Source organism: Bidens hawaiensis, unplaced genomic scaffold, assembly GCF_021521415.1.
Source record: "Bidens hawaiensis isolate Kalapana, Puna unplaced genomic scaffold, B.hawaiensis_p1.1 tig00024867_1, whole genome shotgun sequence".
Classification (NCBI taxonomy): Eukaryota; Viridiplantae; Streptophyta; class Magnoliopsida; order Asterales; family Asteraceae; genus Bidens; species Bidens hawaiensis.
The window spans coordinates 179,437-199,915 of NW_027493950.1; the positions used below are offsets into that span (position 1 = coordinate 179,437).

At 33.8% G+C, this 20,479-nt stretch overlaps 2 protein-coding genes across 2 annotated transcripts; both read left to right on the plus strand.

Annotated features, from left to right (window-relative positions):
• Positions 1-5,421: 5,421 nt before the first annotated feature.
• On the plus strand, positions 5,422-10,694 carry LOC143570294 (aminodeoxychorismate synthase, chloroplastic-like). The gene is made up of 12 exons (XM_077055978.1): positions 5,422-5,819; positions 5,910-6,041; positions 6,200-6,332; positions 6,407-6,473; positions 7,014-7,193; positions 7,284-7,410; positions 7,535-7,794; positions 7,872-7,951; positions 8,034-8,124; positions 8,609-8,691; positions 8,773-9,384; positions 10,012-10,694. Exons 1-12 carry the CDS (start codon positions 5,489-5,491, stop codon positions 10,508-10,510), a joined length of 2,595 nt encoding a protein of 864 aa, XP_076912093.1. The 5' UTR covers positions 5,422-5,488; the 3' UTR covers positions 10,511-10,694.
• Positions 10,695-14,057: 3,363 nt separating this feature from the next.
• Positions 14,058-17,888, plus strand: LOC143570280 (serine/threonine-protein kinase SAPK3-like). Its single transcript, XM_077055965.1, has 9 exons — positions 14,058-14,387; positions 15,805-15,879; positions 15,996-16,097; positions 16,185-16,238; positions 16,304-16,396; positions 16,490-16,582; positions 16,691-16,795; positions 17,288-17,386; positions 17,460-17,888. Exons 1-9 carry the CDS (start codon positions 14,265-14,267, stop codon positions 17,751-17,753), a joined length of 1,038 nt encoding a protein of 345 aa, XP_076912080.1. The 5' UTR covers positions 14,058-14,264; the 3' UTR covers positions 17,754-17,888.
• Positions 17,889-20,479: the final 2,591 nt, after the last annotated feature.

Below are 20,479 nucleotides of genomic sequence, written 5' to 3' on the forward strand. Positions count from 1 at the left end.
AATATATCGTGGGCTGATTAAGAGGGTGTTTGGGATTCCTTAATTTACCCACTTATAACTTTTTCCTAAAAGTTAATAAGTCACGTAATGTGATTTATTAACTCGTCTCTCATAATAAATCACAATACAAAACATTTTTTTAACTTTTTTAAAAGTTATAATAGCATAAAATAAACAATTCCATTCACTCTTTAAATAGTTGTGTTATATGTATGATGGCCCGCTAATTTAAAACAAAAAAAACAATCTATTTGGACCCTCAAAACAGACGCATCAAATATACTTTTATGTTTCTAGATGACCCGATCGCAATCTTTTCTTTTAACACGCAATCGATTGCACATGATTTGGGCACTCAAAATATGTCATTTGTATGATAATGTATTTAAAATCGGTTTCAAGTCTTAATATCACTCAATGTTTTCTAATTAATCTATCTCTTGTTTCTTTTGTAAAATGTTTTGGTTTGGTTTTCGGTTTAAATCGGCTTCAAATAGTACGTTGAACAACTAGCTCTTGATTGAAGATCAAGAAGTAGATATACGAATGATTTATTAACATCAACCAGAACAACTATACATATGACATCGTACGTATAGTTAAAACATATTATTTACAAGAATAAAATGATTAAAAAGTGAATAGATCTATGTTTACTTGAGCATTGAAGGTTCATGGTCCCAAGGCTTTGGTCTCAAGATCCCTTATAAATTGTTTTATATATTTTTCAATCAACTTTTTATATTACCATGAAAAATATACAATACAAGCGGGAAAATAATATTAAATAAACTTAAAAAATGAAACACGAAAATACAAGTAAATATAAAAACTTAATTTTCCCGACCCGATAAAATTAAGTTTCAATATCCGATACAAACTAAATAAAATATATAATCTTATCACTTTTATCCGTAACCCGATCCGATAAACTGTTAACTTAAACCTCAAAGGGTTTTTCACGAGTCGAGCCAAGGTGGTTTCGAGTTTGAAGTTAAACGAGGCAACTTATCTAGGGTCAAGCTCGATTTTAAAGTTAAAGAGCTTAAGATCGAGTGAGCCACGAGCTTTTTAAAAAGCTCTTCAAAGTATTCATATCTTTGGGACTCAAACCCGAACTGTTCTAATTCATATTAGTTGCTAGTTACCTGTTTCTGTGTTTCGGGTCCACTCGTTTCAATATCATATACAAATTATTAATATTATTACTACTATATAACAAATGAAAAGTTTGGTGCCGTAAGTGCCCTAGTGGGCCACTTAGCGGCACCGAACAGATCCACAAACTTTGTTTTTGTTTCTTTTATTCACTCATCGTAACGGAAACCGACCGAACATCAATTTTTTGTGCTTTTTTTGTTTTAGTTCCGAGATCTACAACGCTCGATCTTTACATCTTTACAACGCTCGAGTTTTACCGACTTACGTCACCTTATTAGTCCACCTCAAATTTTATACTCATTTGTTTTATATTCGGTTTTAAATCCAGTACAATAACACACGTAACCGAAACATACCGAATTCGCATCGACTTACCAGCTCAATGCTTGGGACCGATAACACTTGAGGTTTACTAACCTGCATGCGAATAAAAACCTAACTAAAAAAAGGATAAAAAAAGGTTAATTTGAATGGTAGTGATCTCGATCTCAACAACCTTAGGGCGGACGGGGCGGTGCGTGATGGCCTCCCCGTCACGCGTGATGAGGTAGGCAACACCGCCGCCACTCCCATGGTCACACAAAAATATCAAATTTGCGTGATGGCCATCACGCTTGGTGGGGGTGTTTTCCAAGAAGAAATAGCCGTTGGGGGGGGGGTCAATGTAGCTGTTGGACTTGGAAAAAAAAAATTAAAACCAAACACGATAAACATTATAAATTTATCCTCAAAACATACACAAATCCAACTCAAAATCTTCTATTACACACACCATTTTTAACATATCAAATGGAGGGTTCTAAGAAACGTGGGTCAGGTTCAAAGAAAACCCAAACCCGACCAAAGGTTCGACAAAATCTAGGCGAACCGACGAGATTTAACTTATAAGACGAACCCGATACAAACCAACCTCCCGAACAACAACCTTATTATCCCCAACCTTTTCAACCGTCCCAAAACCAACAACAACCTTCCCAACAACAACGTTATTCAACTGTCCCATAATCAATCGTATGAAAACTGACCTTTTAATCCCCCTTTTTCTACCCAAAATTACCCAAATAATGTTTTTCAAACTTTTGGACCTCAACCGTCTCAACCGTCTCAAATGTTTGGCTCTCAACCGTCTCAAATATCCGTCGATCCCCTAGACAATAACGATGTTATACATCAATTTGCAAGTGCTTTTCGTCACGATGTGCAAACTTTGGAAGAAGATGAATCCGAGGATGAGGAGCCACATCAAAGAGGTGTTCGGCGTTGGTTGCCCGATGAGGAGGTCGCCTTGACCAAGGCTTATTTACATTGCTCAGAATCAAAAAAACGCTCAAACCAACAAAAAAATGACACGTTATGGAAACGTATTAAAGAACATTTCTCGCAACTTCCCGGCGCAAGCGAACGAAACAAGGATCAAATGATTGGCAAGTGGGGAGATTTGAATCGAAAAATGTCAAAATTTAACGCTTGTTACGTCCAAGAGGTAACTATTTTAGTTTATTTATTTTATAATCTAGTACTTTACTGTTACAATTTGTTATAAATATATTTTTTCTAAATGTTTTGTAGACCCGAACTCCACAAAGCGGAGCAAGAGAGGCGACTATGATAACGAACGCTTTGCGCGAATATGTCTCAGTTTACAAATGTAAGGATTTTCCCCACTTGGATGCGTGGCAGATTGCGGTACGTCACGCAAAGTGGGTACCGATTCCGTTGGTCGATTTGAACGGACCAACGGCTCCAAGGAAGAAATGATCTTGTTCAAAAAGATCAAAAACTTCCGAGTCCGGGGACTACACGACGTCAACCGGCGGCTTGTCATGCAACATGCCGAACATGAACTTGAAAGAAGAACCCGAAGACAATCCCGACGAAGACATACCCACACCCACACGGCCGAATCGCAAGAAAAGTGGGGAACCGTCAAGACTTGGAAAGGAAGCGGTGGCCGAAAACTTCGCCGAATACAAGTCGGCTAAGATGGAGGAAATGGCCGAGACGAAAGAGCGAAAGAAAGAGGCTCTTCTTTTAAAAATGAAGCGTGAGGAGGCGTATATCAACCATTTGAATGAAAAACAAAAAAACGCGGATCTACAAATCCTCCTACAACCGCACGACCATCTTGATGAACCCGTTAAATGGCTCCGACTTCAACGAAAACGCGAGATATGCGACAAGTGGGGTCGGGAAGGGCCGTAGGTTTTTTTTTTGTCGGCTTTTTTAATTTAGTTGTCTTTGTTTAATGTAATTTTGTTTTATTTTTTTAGTTAATGTAAAATATTGTTTTATTTTTATTTAATTTAGTATTTATTAAAAAAACCATCACACACCATCACATCACACCACCACCCCTAATAAAAAACCATCACATGTGATAAATTTAGAGTTAATGATGTGACACCATTTGATTGGGTGGGGTGTGTGAAGAGTAATCCCACCACATCCATCACCCCTCCCCCCTTACTTAATAATAATAATAATAATAATAATAATAAAAATTGTTAATATATTTAGCCAACAACCGCAACCACACACCAATAGCTAGTCGGCTGCTGCTTTCTAACAAATCTTTCATTTCAACTCCGGTTAACGGTTGGCCGTTGATTTTACGTTTCATCACGTATTATTAATTTGTAATTTGTTCTCCATTTATGCTCTCTGCAGTTGTTGAGACCTTATCGGTAACCTGCAACTGCACCAGTTGTTTCATCCTCCCGATCCGCCTCCTGTGCGAATACTAATTAATACAGGTATTTAATTTAAACCTAATTTTATAATATATTGAATATATGATTGCTAGTGACCTAGTGTTAATAACATTTGAACACGTAATTGTTGCTCACCAATTTGTTTTAGTTCTTTGTGTTTATGAATTCAAGTTGCAGATCTAGTAGCTATGCATATGAATTAGGAGAGAACTTTAGCTATGTAATAAATATTTGAATCGGACTCGAAAAACTCGAAATTAGATTCGAATCGAATTCGGCTTTTGAATATTCGAATTCGATTCGAAAATTTGTATTCGAATACAAATTTGTGATTTTCGATACAAAACTCGAATTCATATTGTGCATTTTTATTTTATTTTATTTTATATACACAAGCATCTATATCTATACTTTTATATCTAGGATGAGTATGAATGTATGATTACAGAACTCTTACATTATTTAAGAACTCTAAGGAAGAACTGTTAATAACTAACGTTTTTTATAAAAATATTTGTATGCTAATATTATTTGAATGTAGTTCTATCACTTTTTATATTTATATTTATGATTACAATTATACAAATTAATTTTTACACATATATAATTTTCTTTTACACATATGTAAGATTGTTATTACATAATTTTTACACATATGTAAACTTGTAATTTATATATGTAAATCAAAAATTTATATATCAAATATTCAAATATGATAAAGCTAATCTCAAATAATGTTACTATATAAAAATAAAAAAAAATATTTAGTTTTTAAGAGTTCCTAAAATTAACTTTTTTTGAGTTCTGAAATGAAATTAACCCTATCTATCTATCTATATATATCTTTACTAAATAAACAGTAATAAAAGAGTAACTTTTTGGCCTAATATGTTTTTTTTGGCTCGTGTCACTCTTTGGTGCATCCTCACCTTTTTTTTCTGCCTTTCTTTCCTATTAGTTATATACATATTTATTTAGCTCTTTTTATAGTTTTTTGTTTCCCGCCGCTCTCTCCTATTAAATAATAATAATTTCTATAAATCTTTTTGTAAAAATGGTTTTTATACTAAAATTATATTTAAGTTTGTTCGTAAAACATTTTTATTTTTTTCATTATTTGACCCGTGTAATATGAATTATATCTACAGATTTGTGAATCATATCGCTTTTATTATCCAACCCGCGTGAAACAACAACCCCATATCACTAAATGTGTAAAATTCTAAATTCATAATCTAGTAATCGGCTTAAGGTTTTTGTATTTGATTTCTAGTTCATTTAGTTTGTTACTTCATCCAATGGTTTGTTATTTAATTTTGATTTCTAGAGTAGTTTGTCAACTAGGGTGTTCAGTGTTCAAATCGGACTCGAAAAAACTCATGATTTGATTTGGTTAGTTCAGTAATCCAACTTCGAATTGAATTCGAATTCAACTTCACAATTTGAAAATTTGGATGATTCGATTTGATTAATTTGAGAATTTGAAATTTGATTTGTTGAACACCCCTAAAAATTCTAAGTTATCAAATATGTTGCTGTTTTTTTTCCAGAATTTTCTAATTACTTTGGAGGCAGAGGCTTAGTGTAACCACCATCATTCATTTATTAGGGTCAAAATGAACTTCACACTATGCTCAAATCCTTCAGAAATCACCTCCCCTTGTTTGGAAAGACAAAAAAACATAACCATAAATAAATCAATTGCCACATCATCAATAAGGGCTAGTGACCTCGCCAACAAAGACGGTATCCGAGTGTCTAGTCATGATTCTCGAAAGGCTGTGCTTTCAACTCAATACGTACCCGGTCAGCTCGATGGAACACGTTTAATGGGAAAACCATTGTCAAAACCAAGGCAGAAGTTTGAATTTGTCAGGACATTGTTGATTGACAACTATGACAGTTACACATACAATATATACCAAGAGTTATCTGTTATTAATGGAAGTAAGCCCTCTCTACACTATCTTGTTTGTATAAAAATAAACTAAAAAAATAGGAAAACGTCTAATAAGTTTTAATATTTAATATTTTTAGTACCTCCGGTTGTGGTGCGGAATGATGAATGGACATGGGAAGAAGCATGTTATTACATTTATGAAAAGAGAGCCTTTGATAATATTGTTATATCACCGGGTCCCGGATCACCAGCTTGCCCGACTGATATAGGTATGACATCATGCTGACATCATGTTCACTTTCTAAAGTTCATTATGTTGGTAATACCTTTGATTTGTCACACTTTTTGGTATGAGTTTAGCATAGTGTAAATTCAGTTATAACTGCCATATTGGAGAAACTGACCGGACTTCTTTGGGACATAACAGGAATTTGTCTTAGGTTGTTGCTAGAGTGTGCAGACATTCCAATCTTGGGTGTCTGTCTTGGACACCAGGCCTTAGGATATGTGCATGGTGCAGAGGTTGTTCACGCCTTTGAACCCGTTCATGGACGTTTGAGGTATATAAACTTTAGTAGTACATAATAATAAATTTTATAGTAAATATTGTATTAACTCCACTTGTTTTCTTTAGTGAGATTCAGCACAATGGATGCAGTCTGTTTGATGGCATTCCTTCTGGAAAAAATTCTGGCTTTAAGGTCAGCATTATTTAATTAAATTCAAAACAATGGTTTACTGATATAGCTTATTAAGCATTTTGATGAATATGGTTTCTGAACTGATGCAGGTAGAGGTGCACAAATCGGTTTTTTTAAAAAAACCGGTTCGGTTATTAACCGGACCGGTTTTTTTTGGCCCGGAAAAAAACCGGTTCGGTTAATAACCGGACCGGTTAATAACCGGTTTTTGTATGTCAAAACCCTAACCGGTCTAACCGGTTAGGACCGGTTTAGAAACCGGTTAGAACCGGTTAATAACCGGTTAACCGGTTTTTTTTTTTAAATAACCGGTTAATAACCGGTTTTTTTCATAATAACCGGTTTTAAAAAAAACCGGTTTTTCCATTAACCGGTTCGTTAACCGGTTTTGGATCTAAAACTTGTAACCGAAATACAAACCGGCGGTTTGTAAACCGGTCAAACCGGTTTTAAAAAAACCGGTTTTCGTAAAAACCGGTTTCCGGTTTAAACCGGCAAACCGGTTCCCCAACCGGTTTTTTTGACCATCTCTAGATGCAGGTGGTTCGGTATCATTCGCTTATAGTAGATGCAAAATCACTTCCAAAGGAACTCATACCTTTAGCATGGACATGTTCTCCGGTTGACCAAAAGTTTGACCTTACTGCTTATGAAAGTCAACCGGACATGAAGGTTCTCATGGGTATCATGCACTCAACAAGACCCCATTATGGTTTGCAGGTGGGCCCCTTGATCTTTGTTCCATTACTATTCATTGTTCAATATTCATCACACTTGTGAGCTAAATCATATTTGTTCCTTGAACTGCAGTTTCATCCTGAGAGCATTGCCACTTGTCACGGGAGTCAAATATTCAAAAACTTCAGGGATATAACTGAAGACTTTTGGGGCTCGAAAGACTCTTCTTCTATTAGTGAGAGGAAGTTACAATATAATGGTAAACTACTAAGTTAAATATGCTAATAACAGGTTTGGGTCGGTTTGGGTCAAAAGTCAAAACAAATAATCTGAATTGTGTTGCACTTTTTTTTTATTAGCACTGAGCAGTAAACTTTACCTAGCATGCATGCAGGTGGGAAATGGAAGCTGGCGATTTAAAGAAGACTTTACGCGTGCATACCTGTCGGCTTTTAATACAAACCATGTCAACATGTACAAGATGGTACAGTCGTCAAATGGGGTCAAGTTTTTGAGATTACAATGGAGAAAACTTGAGAATTTATCTTGTCAAGTTGGCGGTGCAAAAAACATTTTTCTTAAATTGTTTGGAGATGATAAGGCTGAAAACACCTTTTGGCTTGATAGCGCTTCTACTGAAAAGGTATATCAAGATTTAAAAAAAAAATTCATTTTAAAAAATTTATTAATATACTTACTACATGTTTGCTTATTATGTAGAGAAGAGCAAGATTTTCATTTATGGGTGGAAAAGGCGGGTCACTTTGGAAGCAGATAACATTCAGACTGTCAGATCAAAGGTTTGAATAAAGACCACTTTTGGTTTGGTTATTCGGTTACGGTTTGGTTCTAGTTTGAATTATTCAAATTTCTTTCTTTTAGTACAAGTGGAGGTCATATATCAATTGAAGATGCTCAAGGGTTATCTACAACCACATTTTTGGAAGACGGTTTCTTCCACTTTATGAATAAGGTAAGAAGAAATATATATATATATATATATATAGGATGAGTATCATTACATAACTGTTAAATTATTTAAGAACCTGAAGGGACCCTTGAAAACTAACATTTTTTATAAAACGTTTTGTATATTAATGTTATTTGAGTGTAGTTTTATCATTTTTTATATCTATATTTACGATTACAATTTTGAAAATTAGTTTTTATGCATATCTATGTTTTGTTTTACACCTATGTAAATTTTTTAGTACATAAATTTTACACACATGTAAACTTATGATTAATATATGTAATCACAAATTTTTATATAAAAATGATAAAACTACTATTAAATAATGTTAATATATAAAAAAAATTAAAAAAATGTTTGGTTGTTTAGAGTTCCTAAGAGTTCTTAACTTTTTTTGAGTTCTTAAATGATACCAGCCTATATATATATATATATAAACTAATTTTATAACTTTCACTGACACTTCATGCCTTTTTATTGTTAGGAACTTCAATCTATTCGTTATGATGAAAAAGATTATGAAGGGTTACCATTTGAGTTTCACGGTGGATACATCGGCTATCTTGGGTATGTAAAGTTTCATGTTTTATTAAAAAAAGATCAAAACTTTATGAACAAATATCATTAACTTCAAATTTCCACACACAGATATGGCCTCAAAGTCGAATGTGGCGTACCGAATAACCGTTACAAGGCAAAAACACCAGACGCATGTTTCTTCTTTGCAGACAATATTATAGTCATAGATCATTCCACTAATGACATCTACATTCTATCTATACATGATCAAACCGAAAAAACCACTACTTGGTTAGATGACATGGAGCAAAAGCTAACAACCATGAAGGCTTCTGCTTCCAAATCTTTATCATCTCAGACGTCTGCGCGTGTTATGTTAACAAACACGGGCTTCGGTTTAGATAAAACTCGAGAGGAGTACATGGAAGATGTGGAGAAATGTCAGAAGTTTATTAAAGATGGTGAAAGTTATGAGTTGTGTTTGACAACTCAGATGAGGAAGACAATAGGAGATATTGATCCTTTGGGGCTTTACCTCCACCTCAGAGATAAAAACCCTGCACCGTATGCCGCATGGCTTAATTTTGAAAATGAAAATTTGAGTATTTGTTGTTCGTCTCCTGAAAGATTTTTGCGGTTAGATAGAGACGGTGTTCTTGAAGCAAAACCAATAAAGGGTACCATCGCTCGTGGGTCGACACCTGATGAAGATGAGGTGCTTAGATCACAACTACAACACAGGTATTATTATTGCAGTGTCAGCATTTGGAACTTTTGTTGACATGAAATTAGGGGTGTTAATGAGCTGAGCTGAGCCAAGCCCGAGCTCGACTCGTTTTGAGCTCTATTTCTACAGCTTGAGCTTGGCTTGTTTATTATATACTCCGTATTAGATTATATGCATAAATGGTCCCTTTGTTTATAAAAGGGTATTTTGGTCATTTTGCCTAAACTTAACAAAAAGGTTAACGGAAGTTAGGTTTAGACACCATAATTACTAAAGGAGTTACCATGCCCAAATCACAAGGACCATCTGTGTAATTAACTCTAATTTTATATATTAAATTGATTATTATGTAATATATATTTAATATATTAGATAAAAGTTGTATAATTAGTAGGCTCGTTTACTCTTGCGAGCCAGCTCGAGCATGAGCTCGTCTATTTAAAAACCTTTTTTTAGGCTCAATTTGCTCGATTTGAGCTTTTAATAAGCCGATCTCGAGTAGGTCACGAGCGGCATTGTCCGTTTACGCCCTTAACCGCAAACACTTCTTGTATGCTTCTTAAGAGAACTCGATTTATAATCTAAATTATGACCCATTGGCTGATAATAATAATCCACACTTGTAACCGCTTTGTCAACAGTGAAAAGGATCAGGCAGAAAATCTGATGATTGTCGACCTATTAAGGAACGACCTAGGTCGCGTGTGTGAACCCGGGTCAGTCCACGTCCCTCGTCTCATGGAGGTGGAATCATACGCAACCGTCCACACCATGGTAAGCACGGTCCGTGGAAAGAAACGGTCAGATTTAAGTGCAATCGATTGCGTTAGAGCAGCATTCCCGGGTGGATCAATGACAGGTGCACCCAAATTAAGATCAATGGAGCTTCTTGATTCTCTTGAAAGCTGTTCTAGAGGAATTTACTCAGGCTGCATCGGGTTCTTTTCTTATAACCAAACGTTTGATCTCAATATTGTTATACGGACCGTGGTGGTTCACGAGGGTGAGGCTTCGGTTGGTGCGGGTGGTGCCATTGTGGCGCTTTCTAGTCCTGAACAAGAGTATACAGAAATGGTTTTGAAAGCAACGGCTCCGGTTAATGCTGTGGTGGAGTTTGAACATATGTCGTTGGAAGAATAGGTGAACTTTACATACTGTTACAGTTATATATCGAACGATAACACAATATTTGGAAGCGTTTGAAACCCGACACGCGAAGGGTGAACTGGGATTGTGCTGATCTCAAAAGTTATAGTTATAGTGAATTGATTCAAGATTGGACTTGTATGTTTGTGACTTATTCTTTTAAAGAATTTTCATTTCATTTGATCATATGTTGATGTGGGTAGTAAACTAGTAATATTATGATTGATGGCATATTGTTAACCTTATAAAGTCTAAGGACTACACTATTGTTAGTTTGAATATCTCAAATTATGGATTGGGTTTTTTACGAAAATGACTTTAAGTTACTATCGTTCGTTTGGATTTTCGACTCGGTTTTAGTCATTTACACTAATCTTCATCCAAATACTTAGTTAAGTCTTGAGAAATGTGTCAAGCATGTGAAGGCATAATGGTAAATCCTAACGTGGTTTGCATAGAGTAAACAATTGTGGAGCCGCTTAGCTGAGTTTAACGTGTCATGACTCATAGTATAGATTATTATTGGCTAATAAGTTTTTTTGAAATTATTAAAATAAAAAAAGATCCCACTTACAAGAGGTAGACAACCCAAACAATACAAAAGAAAATAAATAATATCAACATAACATACAATCACTTATAATATATAATTTAAATTACTAAAATATTTTTTAAAAATTGAAATGCCCCTATGTATAAGTGGTATTTTTTAATATGAAAGCTAATCTTAAAAGATTATTACATTTCTCCATCCAATCTTCTAACTCCTTTCAAATTTATTAAAAAAAATCTAATAAATTGCACCAAATGAAGAAAAAGTATTGGCAATGCACATCCAAAATGGTCGGTAGTTATTTTAATGAAAAATATAGTCACCATATCATTGGATCATTACAAATATTCTATTCTCTCTAATAATCATGAAAATAAACAAACGGTCAATTGCTTAGAGATCACTTTCACACAAGGCCCCAAGCCTATTATTAATTATTATTAATATTATTTTTTAACGACTAATAAATATCTATTTATTTTAAATAGACTAGCAAGAAGCTAGATATATCAAATTTAACCGCCAATCACGTTACAAAACAAAACTTCCACACCCATGGGGCACGTCTCCCACCTGAATAGACAATTACACTTGAAACTTACATCAATCATCCCATGATACTTTAACTAGCTGTGCACGCCCTTTATCAAATGGAAGCTAATAACTTTAACTTTGTCCGCCAAACTAGTTAGATGTATCGGGGTCTCTTGATGTACCAAAACATTCCTCTAATCCTCTTCTTTTACAAACTGTAATTAAACATGTCACATTGAATATCTTAGCCTTTTATTTTAATCGAATGTAATGTAATTCCTTATTATTTATAGCTTTCCATCTCCTCGTGAGGTTAAAACTAGTGATTATTATTTTAAAAATAACAATAAAAATTATTGAGATAAGCAGCAAGGAAAAATATAAAAGGTTTAAAAACAAGTTAATTTTGTTTAGTAACTTTCAATATACTAAGTTTTTATAAGGATTTATGTGCTTTATAATATAGCGTGCGTAGTAGGGCGTTTGCCACATGTGTGATACCCAGAAACATTGCAACACTACTACACCTTTGCTCACATGGGGCATTTTTGGCCTTTTCTCCTTCTGAACGTTTCCACTATGACGGTGTTTTTACCTTTTTCTCATCAATCACATTCTTACAAGTTTTGCATTAATCAATAACATCTTTTCATTTAAAAAGTTAATTTGAATATTTTAATCACAATATAAGGGGCTTCCAACACTACACATAAAATTATAAAATGTCTTCGTGTCTATTTGATGATGGTGTTACAGGATATTAGATCTAGTTTCACTACGGATGCCCTAATTTTATTGTTAAATATACATCAAATGGAGAGACACCATATAACGTACTATGATATCACTAAACTAGAAAGACTTTCTTATTAAATTATGTTTTTTAATCTCTTTATAAAATCTCAATAGCATTAACGATATATTTAAACTAGTCACTATCTAACTTCACTATAGGATTTAGATTGATTATTAGTTATTACATTTCTTCACATATTTATATTGTTTATTTTTTTATAAGCTATCCTTTTGTTTTTATTAAATAAGTTGGTTAGTTATTTGTACAGTCAAAATGAAAATAAAGGTTAAATACTTTTCATGCCATTTTTTTATTTATATAATTGAGTAATTATAATGCACATATTAATTTCATATTTTAATATACACTCTTTTGTCATGAGGTGTTTATTAAAATAATAAATAAAGTAACAACGGGTGTTATGAAGTCATCGTGGGCCTTTAGCGACGAAGTGACATGACGGGCCAACAATGATGATGAGGATGTTGAATGACCACGTTATGCTAAACATATTTATTATTATTATTTTCAATTATTTAAAAATTGAAAAATAATAGTCAATTGTGATATTGCATTTTAACAATATAAACCAAGTAATACAAACTATAAATTAGTAACATGTTAAAGAAATCATATCAAATGAAATATTATATTGAAGATTACATAATATCAACCGACTAAGAATAAAAATAATGTTTGTTTAGACATTTTAATATACGTAATACATTTTAATTGTTGTTACCAAAACTTGATCTTGTTTTTTGTGATCAAACGAATATAGTACTTTATTTTATAAATAAAATTATTAATATTATTATTATTATTATTATTGGTCTTATAAATCAACACAAACAACTCTACTTGTTTCTAATTGCTAAATCTATACGTTAAAAATCATTCGATTTTACATATAAGAAAGAAAAGAAAGAGAAAGCAATGTTTTCATCATCGGGACGAGCATACCTATGACCAGTTCAAATTGATGGTTTGACCGACTAAAATTTTTTATTTGCATATATTTTAACTAGCTCTTTTAGCTATGAAAACTTGTACTATAAGATACTGATTCTGTGTGTTAAAACTAAATACACACCAATATCATTTTATCTCTTATTTTCTAAAATTTTTTTGTACCTTTTCTTTATAAGAGAATAATATATTTCTTATATTTTTCTAAAATATAACTAACATAATAACCTACTATATTAAACTTTGAATCAATATAACAACTCTATTTTATGTAATATTAAAATATCTTTAACCATTAATACATCGTTATCTAGTTATTAAATACAGTTTGATCTTGTTAGTGAACCAGTAAGGTATTCGTATCATTATACGCGTTAATTGTTAGAGCGCTAAGAGACTAAAAAGAGACAATTATTAATATTGGGGCTAAAACGTGACAACAACGTAAATCAATTAAACTTTATAAAAAGAAAACCTTATAAAATCCAAATACTTAACTAAATCTTATAAGATTAAATTACAAATGTCACAATCAATACTACTTCAACTTGAAATAGATTGTTTTAAATAATATCCAAATCCTATAACTAAATCTTATAAAATTTCTTGAAGACAAAACACTCATTAGATCCTTTGAATTTGAGCTCATTTTCAACTTCTAAGCTAAGTATCTCCACCAATAGTTAACCCTTTTTCTATTTATAAACAATCCACTCACTGTATGTATCTTGATTTAGCAATCACCTTATATTTTCTTTGAAAAGTGAAAACTTTATTAATCTTTTTCATCTGGGGTTTGATTAATTTGACTTAATTTTTGTGGGTTTTGAAGATAAAGATTTATAAAAAAAAATTAAATATTTTTTGGGGTTTCTTGGAATCTTGATTGTGTTACAATGGAGGAGAAATATGAGCTATTGAAGGAGCTTGGTGCTGGGAATTTTGGAGTTGCAAGATTGGTTAGAGATAAGAAGACTAAAGAATTGTTTGCTGTCAAATACATTGAAAGAGGAAAAAAGGTATAAAGTATAAACTTTATTATTTTCTTTAGCTAATTTGATCAAAAGATTGAATTTTTTATTTTTTATATTTTTATTTATTTTTTTTTTTGGGTTTTTTTTTGTTGGAATTGGTAAATGGGTTTTGTTTGAATTTGTGTTTCAAAGTTATGAATTAAGAATTGTTTGCTTGTCAAATACATTGAAAGAGTAAAAAGGTTAAACCTTTATTGTTTTCTTGAGCTAATTTGATCTAAAGATTGAATTTTTATGGGTTTTTGGTGTTTTTGTTGGATTTGGTTGGTGGGTTTGTTTGAATTTGTGTTTCAAAGTTATGAATTAAGAATTGTTTGCTTGTCAAATACATTGAAAGAGTAAAAAAGGTTAAAACTTTATTACTCTTTTTAGCTAATTTGATCTAAAGATTGAATTTTTATGGGTTTTTGGTGTTTTTGTTGGATTTGGTTGGTGGGTTTTGTTTGAATTTGTGTTTCAAAGTTATAAATTAAGAATTGTTTGCTTGTCAAATACATTGAAAGAGTTTTAAAGATTAAAACTTTATTGCTTTTTTTAGCTAATTTGATTGAAAGGTTGATTTTTTTTTCTGGTTTTTGTTGGATTTGGTTGGTGGGTTTTGTTTAAATTTGTGTTTCAAAGTTATGAATTAAAAGCTGTTTGCTGTAAAATGCATTGAAAGAGGAATAAAGGTATAAACTTTATTATTTTCTTGAGCTAATTTGATGCAAAGATTGAATTTTTATGTGTTTTTGGTGTTTTTGTTGGATTTGGTTGGTGTGTTTTGTTTGAATTTGTGTTTCAAAGTTATGAATTAAGAATTGTTTGCTGCCAAATACATTGAAATTTGAAAGAGTAAAAAAGGTATAAACTTTATTACTTTATTGAGCTAATTTGATGTAAAGTTTGATTTTTTCTGGTTTTTATTGGATTTGGTTGGTGGGTTTTTTTGAATTTGTGTTTCAAGATTATGATTATATTGCAGGTCAACTTTTTGATTGATAAGATGACCAAGAACATTTTTATTTTCTTGGTTTTGATTTGTGGGTTTTACAAAATTTGCATTGTTGAGTTGACCTTTTTTGTTCTTTGGTTTTTATAAGCTCTGATTCTGGTATTATTTGATAGAAGTTTCTATGAAGTTTGATAAAAATAGAAACTTTTAGGGTTTGACTATCATTAAGTCAATCAAAGTTCAATATGAGCTTTCTTCTTTGAGCTAACTCAATGCTTATGTTAGAATAATTTCACGCATATAGCCATGTGATATGCGAATCTTAGGTCGCATATCTACTTTCACTCGCCCGAACTCTATATATTTTCATTTCATAAGCGAATAAGAATACATATGTAACATATCCGAGCCGATATCAATGCATACTTGAATCTTGCATTTGCCTGCTAATTTTGTTTTCTCTTTTAGATTGATGAAAATGTTCAAAGGGAAATCATTAATCACAGATCCTTACGACACCCTAACATCGTGCGGTTCAAGGAGGTAAGTTTGAGCTTTTAACATTTTATATAAAAAAACTTGTTGTATTTCAGGATAAAAATTATATAATTTCGAGACATGAAATCACTTATTTGACATTAAAAGTTCTGATTTTGCAGGTGTTGTTAACTCGGACGCAATTGGCTATAGTCATGGAATATGCAGCTGGTGGTGAACTCTTTAGTAAAATCACTAGTGCTGGCAGATTCAGTGAAGATGAAGTGCGCAACAATATTTTAAGCTCATTATCTTCGGTTTATTTTTTGTTTATATAACTTAACTAAATGAAATCTTGCTTTCTAATACAGGCTCGGTTTTTCTTCCAACAACTTCTATCCGGAGTCAGCTACTGCCATTCCATGGTAAAAAAAAATCTTTGTGACAATATGAATTTAAAATCTTTACATTATTGTTTTCTTGATTTCAGGAAATTTGTCATAGAGATCTGAAACTAGAGAACACTCTTCTAGACGGGAGTCCAACCCCACGTCTCAAGATTTGTGATTTTGGTTATTCAAAGGTTTATAATACTCGAAATGTCATCTTTTTAAGAAAAGTTTCAATCTTTTATATTTCCCATTTTTCGGTTCCTTTAATGATGTTTTTTGTGCAGTCTGGTTTATTGCACTCTCAACCAAAATCTACTGTCGGTACACCTGCTTACATTGCCCCCGAAGTCCTATCACGAAAGGAATATGATGGAAAGGTATTTTTGACTTTTTATCTAAGTAGTTACATATAAACATATGCATTGCATATCGTTTAATTAAAGTATATTCTTTTGTAACAAAATTTTAAATCTTTTTTTTGTTAGATTGCAGACGTTTGGTCATGTGGGGTGACTCTGTATGTTATGTTGGTTGGAGCTTACCCTTTTGAAGACCCCGAAGATCCTCGGAATTTCCGTAAAACAATCGGGGTGAGATCTCTTTGACTTTCGGGTCAACTCCAGTACTTTATTGTTCATTAAACTGTCCATGTGTTTTAACTAGAATTTAAAGTTTGAATATTCTTACATTTTATCTGCAATGTCAAACAAGAAATTATGACCTTAATATGATGGGTCGAGATACTGTACAATAATGCCTTAACGTACGATAGGTACGCGAGACGCTCAAAAGCAAAAAACAAAAGGCAAAAATACTAAAACGCTCAAAACGCTCAGCCAAAAACTAAAACGCTCAAAAAGGTTTTCGTGAATAAAAGTAAAAAATTGATCGATTAACGATCCAAAACTGTTTATTTCGGTGAACCAATGATTAATTGGATATATATTGACGATTTCGAGATCTTGTGATGTGATTTCATGGATCGATTTCATGAAATATAAGTATTCTTGTATTCTTATACGCTAAGCAATTATTGTACTGCATCTTTTCTCTTAATATGATAATATCATTGTTTTTCATAGAGAATCGTGAGCGTTCAATACTCGATCCCGGATTACGTGCGTGTTTCCGCTGATTGTCGACACCTTCTCTCGCATATCTTTGTTGCAAACCCCTCCAAGGTGATTATTATTATTAAAAGCTATTTATCTATTTTAATAGTCCAAATAATAATGTTTTGAATTGTTGTTAAAGAGGATCACCATAGCGGAAATCAAGAAACATCCATGGTTCTTAAAGAACATGCCGAAAGACTTGATCGAAGGCGAGAAAACAAACTACGAGAATGCAAACCGTGACCAAACGTTACAAAGCGTTGATGAAATAAACCGAATCATACAAGAGGCTAAGGTGCCCGGTGAGGGCGGGTCCACCACCGCCACTGACGGGCAGCTGACCGGTAATGGTGAATCATTAGATCCTGACGACGAGGAGTTTGACTTGGAGAATGAGATTGATGAGAGCGGGGACTATGCAGGTCATATATGATGATCTTGTTGTTGACCAAAATGTGTTTTGAAGTGTAATAAGTTTGTGTAGTTTTGTATTTGTTTGCAGTGTTGGACATTATATGATGATCATAATGTTGTAATATGGGCAAATAAGTTGGCTTTAAAGTCTTGATTTATGAGGTTTGTGTTTTGAAAATAATAAAGTGATTATTACATTAAGTAAGTCATAGGCAGTGTTGCAAAAATCCCGATCAGGCACCGATTAATCCCCGATTAATCGCTAGTCCCCACTTCACTGATTAATTTTGGGCTAGTCGGCTAAGTAATCGGTTAACGGTCAAATCCGGCTAAAATTGGCGGTTTCCAGTGAGATTCTGACAAAAATCAGCGGTTTCTGGTGAGATTCCGACCAAAATTAGCAGGTTCCGGCGAGATTCCAGCAATAACTAGCGGTTTCCAGCGACATTCAAACCAATTTCTAGCCAAAATATGTTTGCGTATATATAAAACTGAAAATTACATATAAAAATGTGTGTGTGTGTGTGTATAAAACTAAAAAACATGCATTAAAGTCCGATCCGATTAATCCCAAATAATCTCGATGGATCCCGATTAATCACTAGTCCCTACCCCACCGCCCGACTAACGATTTTTTACAACACTGGTCATAGGTAATCTAATTAGTTAATGGTGCTTGATTGCTTGGTAGATGCAATATATTAATATAAGACATTTAACATATATAATGTTTTGAGTATTCAAATTTTGTCACTTGATTGTAAATGATTACAACTTCTAAGACCATCAGCAGCGCAGGCACACGTAGCTGATGTCTGGCAAGCGTCGTTGAAAGCATGCACGTGTGAAGACTCTGCACGTTAGGAAGGGTAACAACTAACAACATGCAGGTGTGTAGGCCCCTTTAATCAATCAATTCATATTTCGAGTTCTTTCCAACGTTGTTCATACAAAATGGCCACCAGCCGAGGAAGTGTTATTGGCAAGTAACTACATACAACAGTGACGGATCTAGATGAGAATCTCGGGGGTAACAATATATTACCGAAAGTATTTTCCGTACTGATCCCAAGTTTTGGGATTCCATTTGAGTGAGAGTTGATAATTTAAGTAAGAAAATAAATGCATTTGATGACTTTATTAGTGTGTTTCTTTTATCCTTTGGTGTTTTAAATAATAAAACAATTGTCATTTTAATAAAATAAACAAATAATAATCAAACAATTTTTAATACTCTCAACTTTCACCTGTTTCCTAACTTTCAATTTGTTATCTACCACTCCCAACTTTCATTCTATTTGTTTCGGGCACTCCCGTACTTAACGGACCCTAACTCCGTTAGATTTTTTGCTGACGTGACATTATTATTACTGACATGGCATTGTTCTTGCTGACGTGGACTTTTTATAATTAGGTTGGCAAGCTTACATGGAAAATACACTTTAAAGAAAATTCATAATTCATAATTTCATATCATCACTTCGGGCATGTTTGGGATTCCTTATTTACACCTCCTTATTCCTTATTTAAGGAGTTTTCCATAAGTTACAAAATCATGAAAACTCATTTTTCATTCTTTAAATTGTTTAACAAGTTAAATTACTCAAACGCTATTTTCATGTGAATAAGTCATAAGTAAAAATAAGGAAACCCAAACACCCCTTCATCTTCATCTTCATCTTCATCTTCATCTTCCACATCCATAACCCTAACAACCACCACCACCCACCTAGCCACCTCCATCTCCACCCCCACCACTAACCCACCCCTTTCCTTCAGCCACCACTAGTAAATTAACCGCCGTAGCACCGCCGTTTACTCTCGTGTAACTTCCCCAATCTTCTTCCCCACGTTCTCTCCAGACTTACACCTGGTCATTCACCACCGCATCACCTCACCTGAACGAGTGTTTCCGGGCCTGATTTCGCAGCTCCAACCACTGCCGCCGCCACTCTCACCCAACAGGTGAAAGTTGAGAGTATTAAAACCCTATTCCATGGTTGTCTGCTTCCACCACACGCACACTTCCTCCAACCTAGAGGATAGATCGAGAGAGACGGAGAAAATAAATAGTTGGTGGCAGTCGTTCAAATGGTGGCAGGGGTTCAAATCGTGGTGTTGGTGGTGGTATGGTTGTTGATTTGGGTGAGGGTGAGCGTGAGCGTGAGCGTGAGCGTGGGGCAGAATATGGTTGGTTGTTGGATTTTTGGAATTTTAGAAATTTAAAGAGAATTACACGTAATTAAAAAAATGCCATGTCAGCATCTCCACTAACGGCGTTAGCTATCTGTTAGCGAGGGAGTGACAAAAACAAATATGTTGAAAGTTGGGAGTGACGTATAACAAATCGAAAGTCGGGAGTGATATTGACTAATTGGTGAAAGTTATGAATATTAAAAACCAATACTCCTTTTTTTTTTTTACAATTTCATAATAAGCACATCCAAACACTATCTTCTACAAGGCATTTTGATACTATTAATAATTTATTATGATTATCCGGTATCGGATAATCACTTTCATAATGCATGTCCAAACAACCCCTTAGGCGTTTCGTCTACATCTTCATATTTGGCGTCCTAGTCCTTGACTATTAGGCTGAGGGGTGTGGAGCGCGAGAAAGGGCGCGTGAGGCCATCCGCTCGCGCCCCGGGGCGCGAGCACCACACCACCGAGGCGCGAGAGGGGCGCGAGAGGGGCGCGAGCGCGGATTTCCAGGGGCGCGAGCACCACACCACCGAGGCG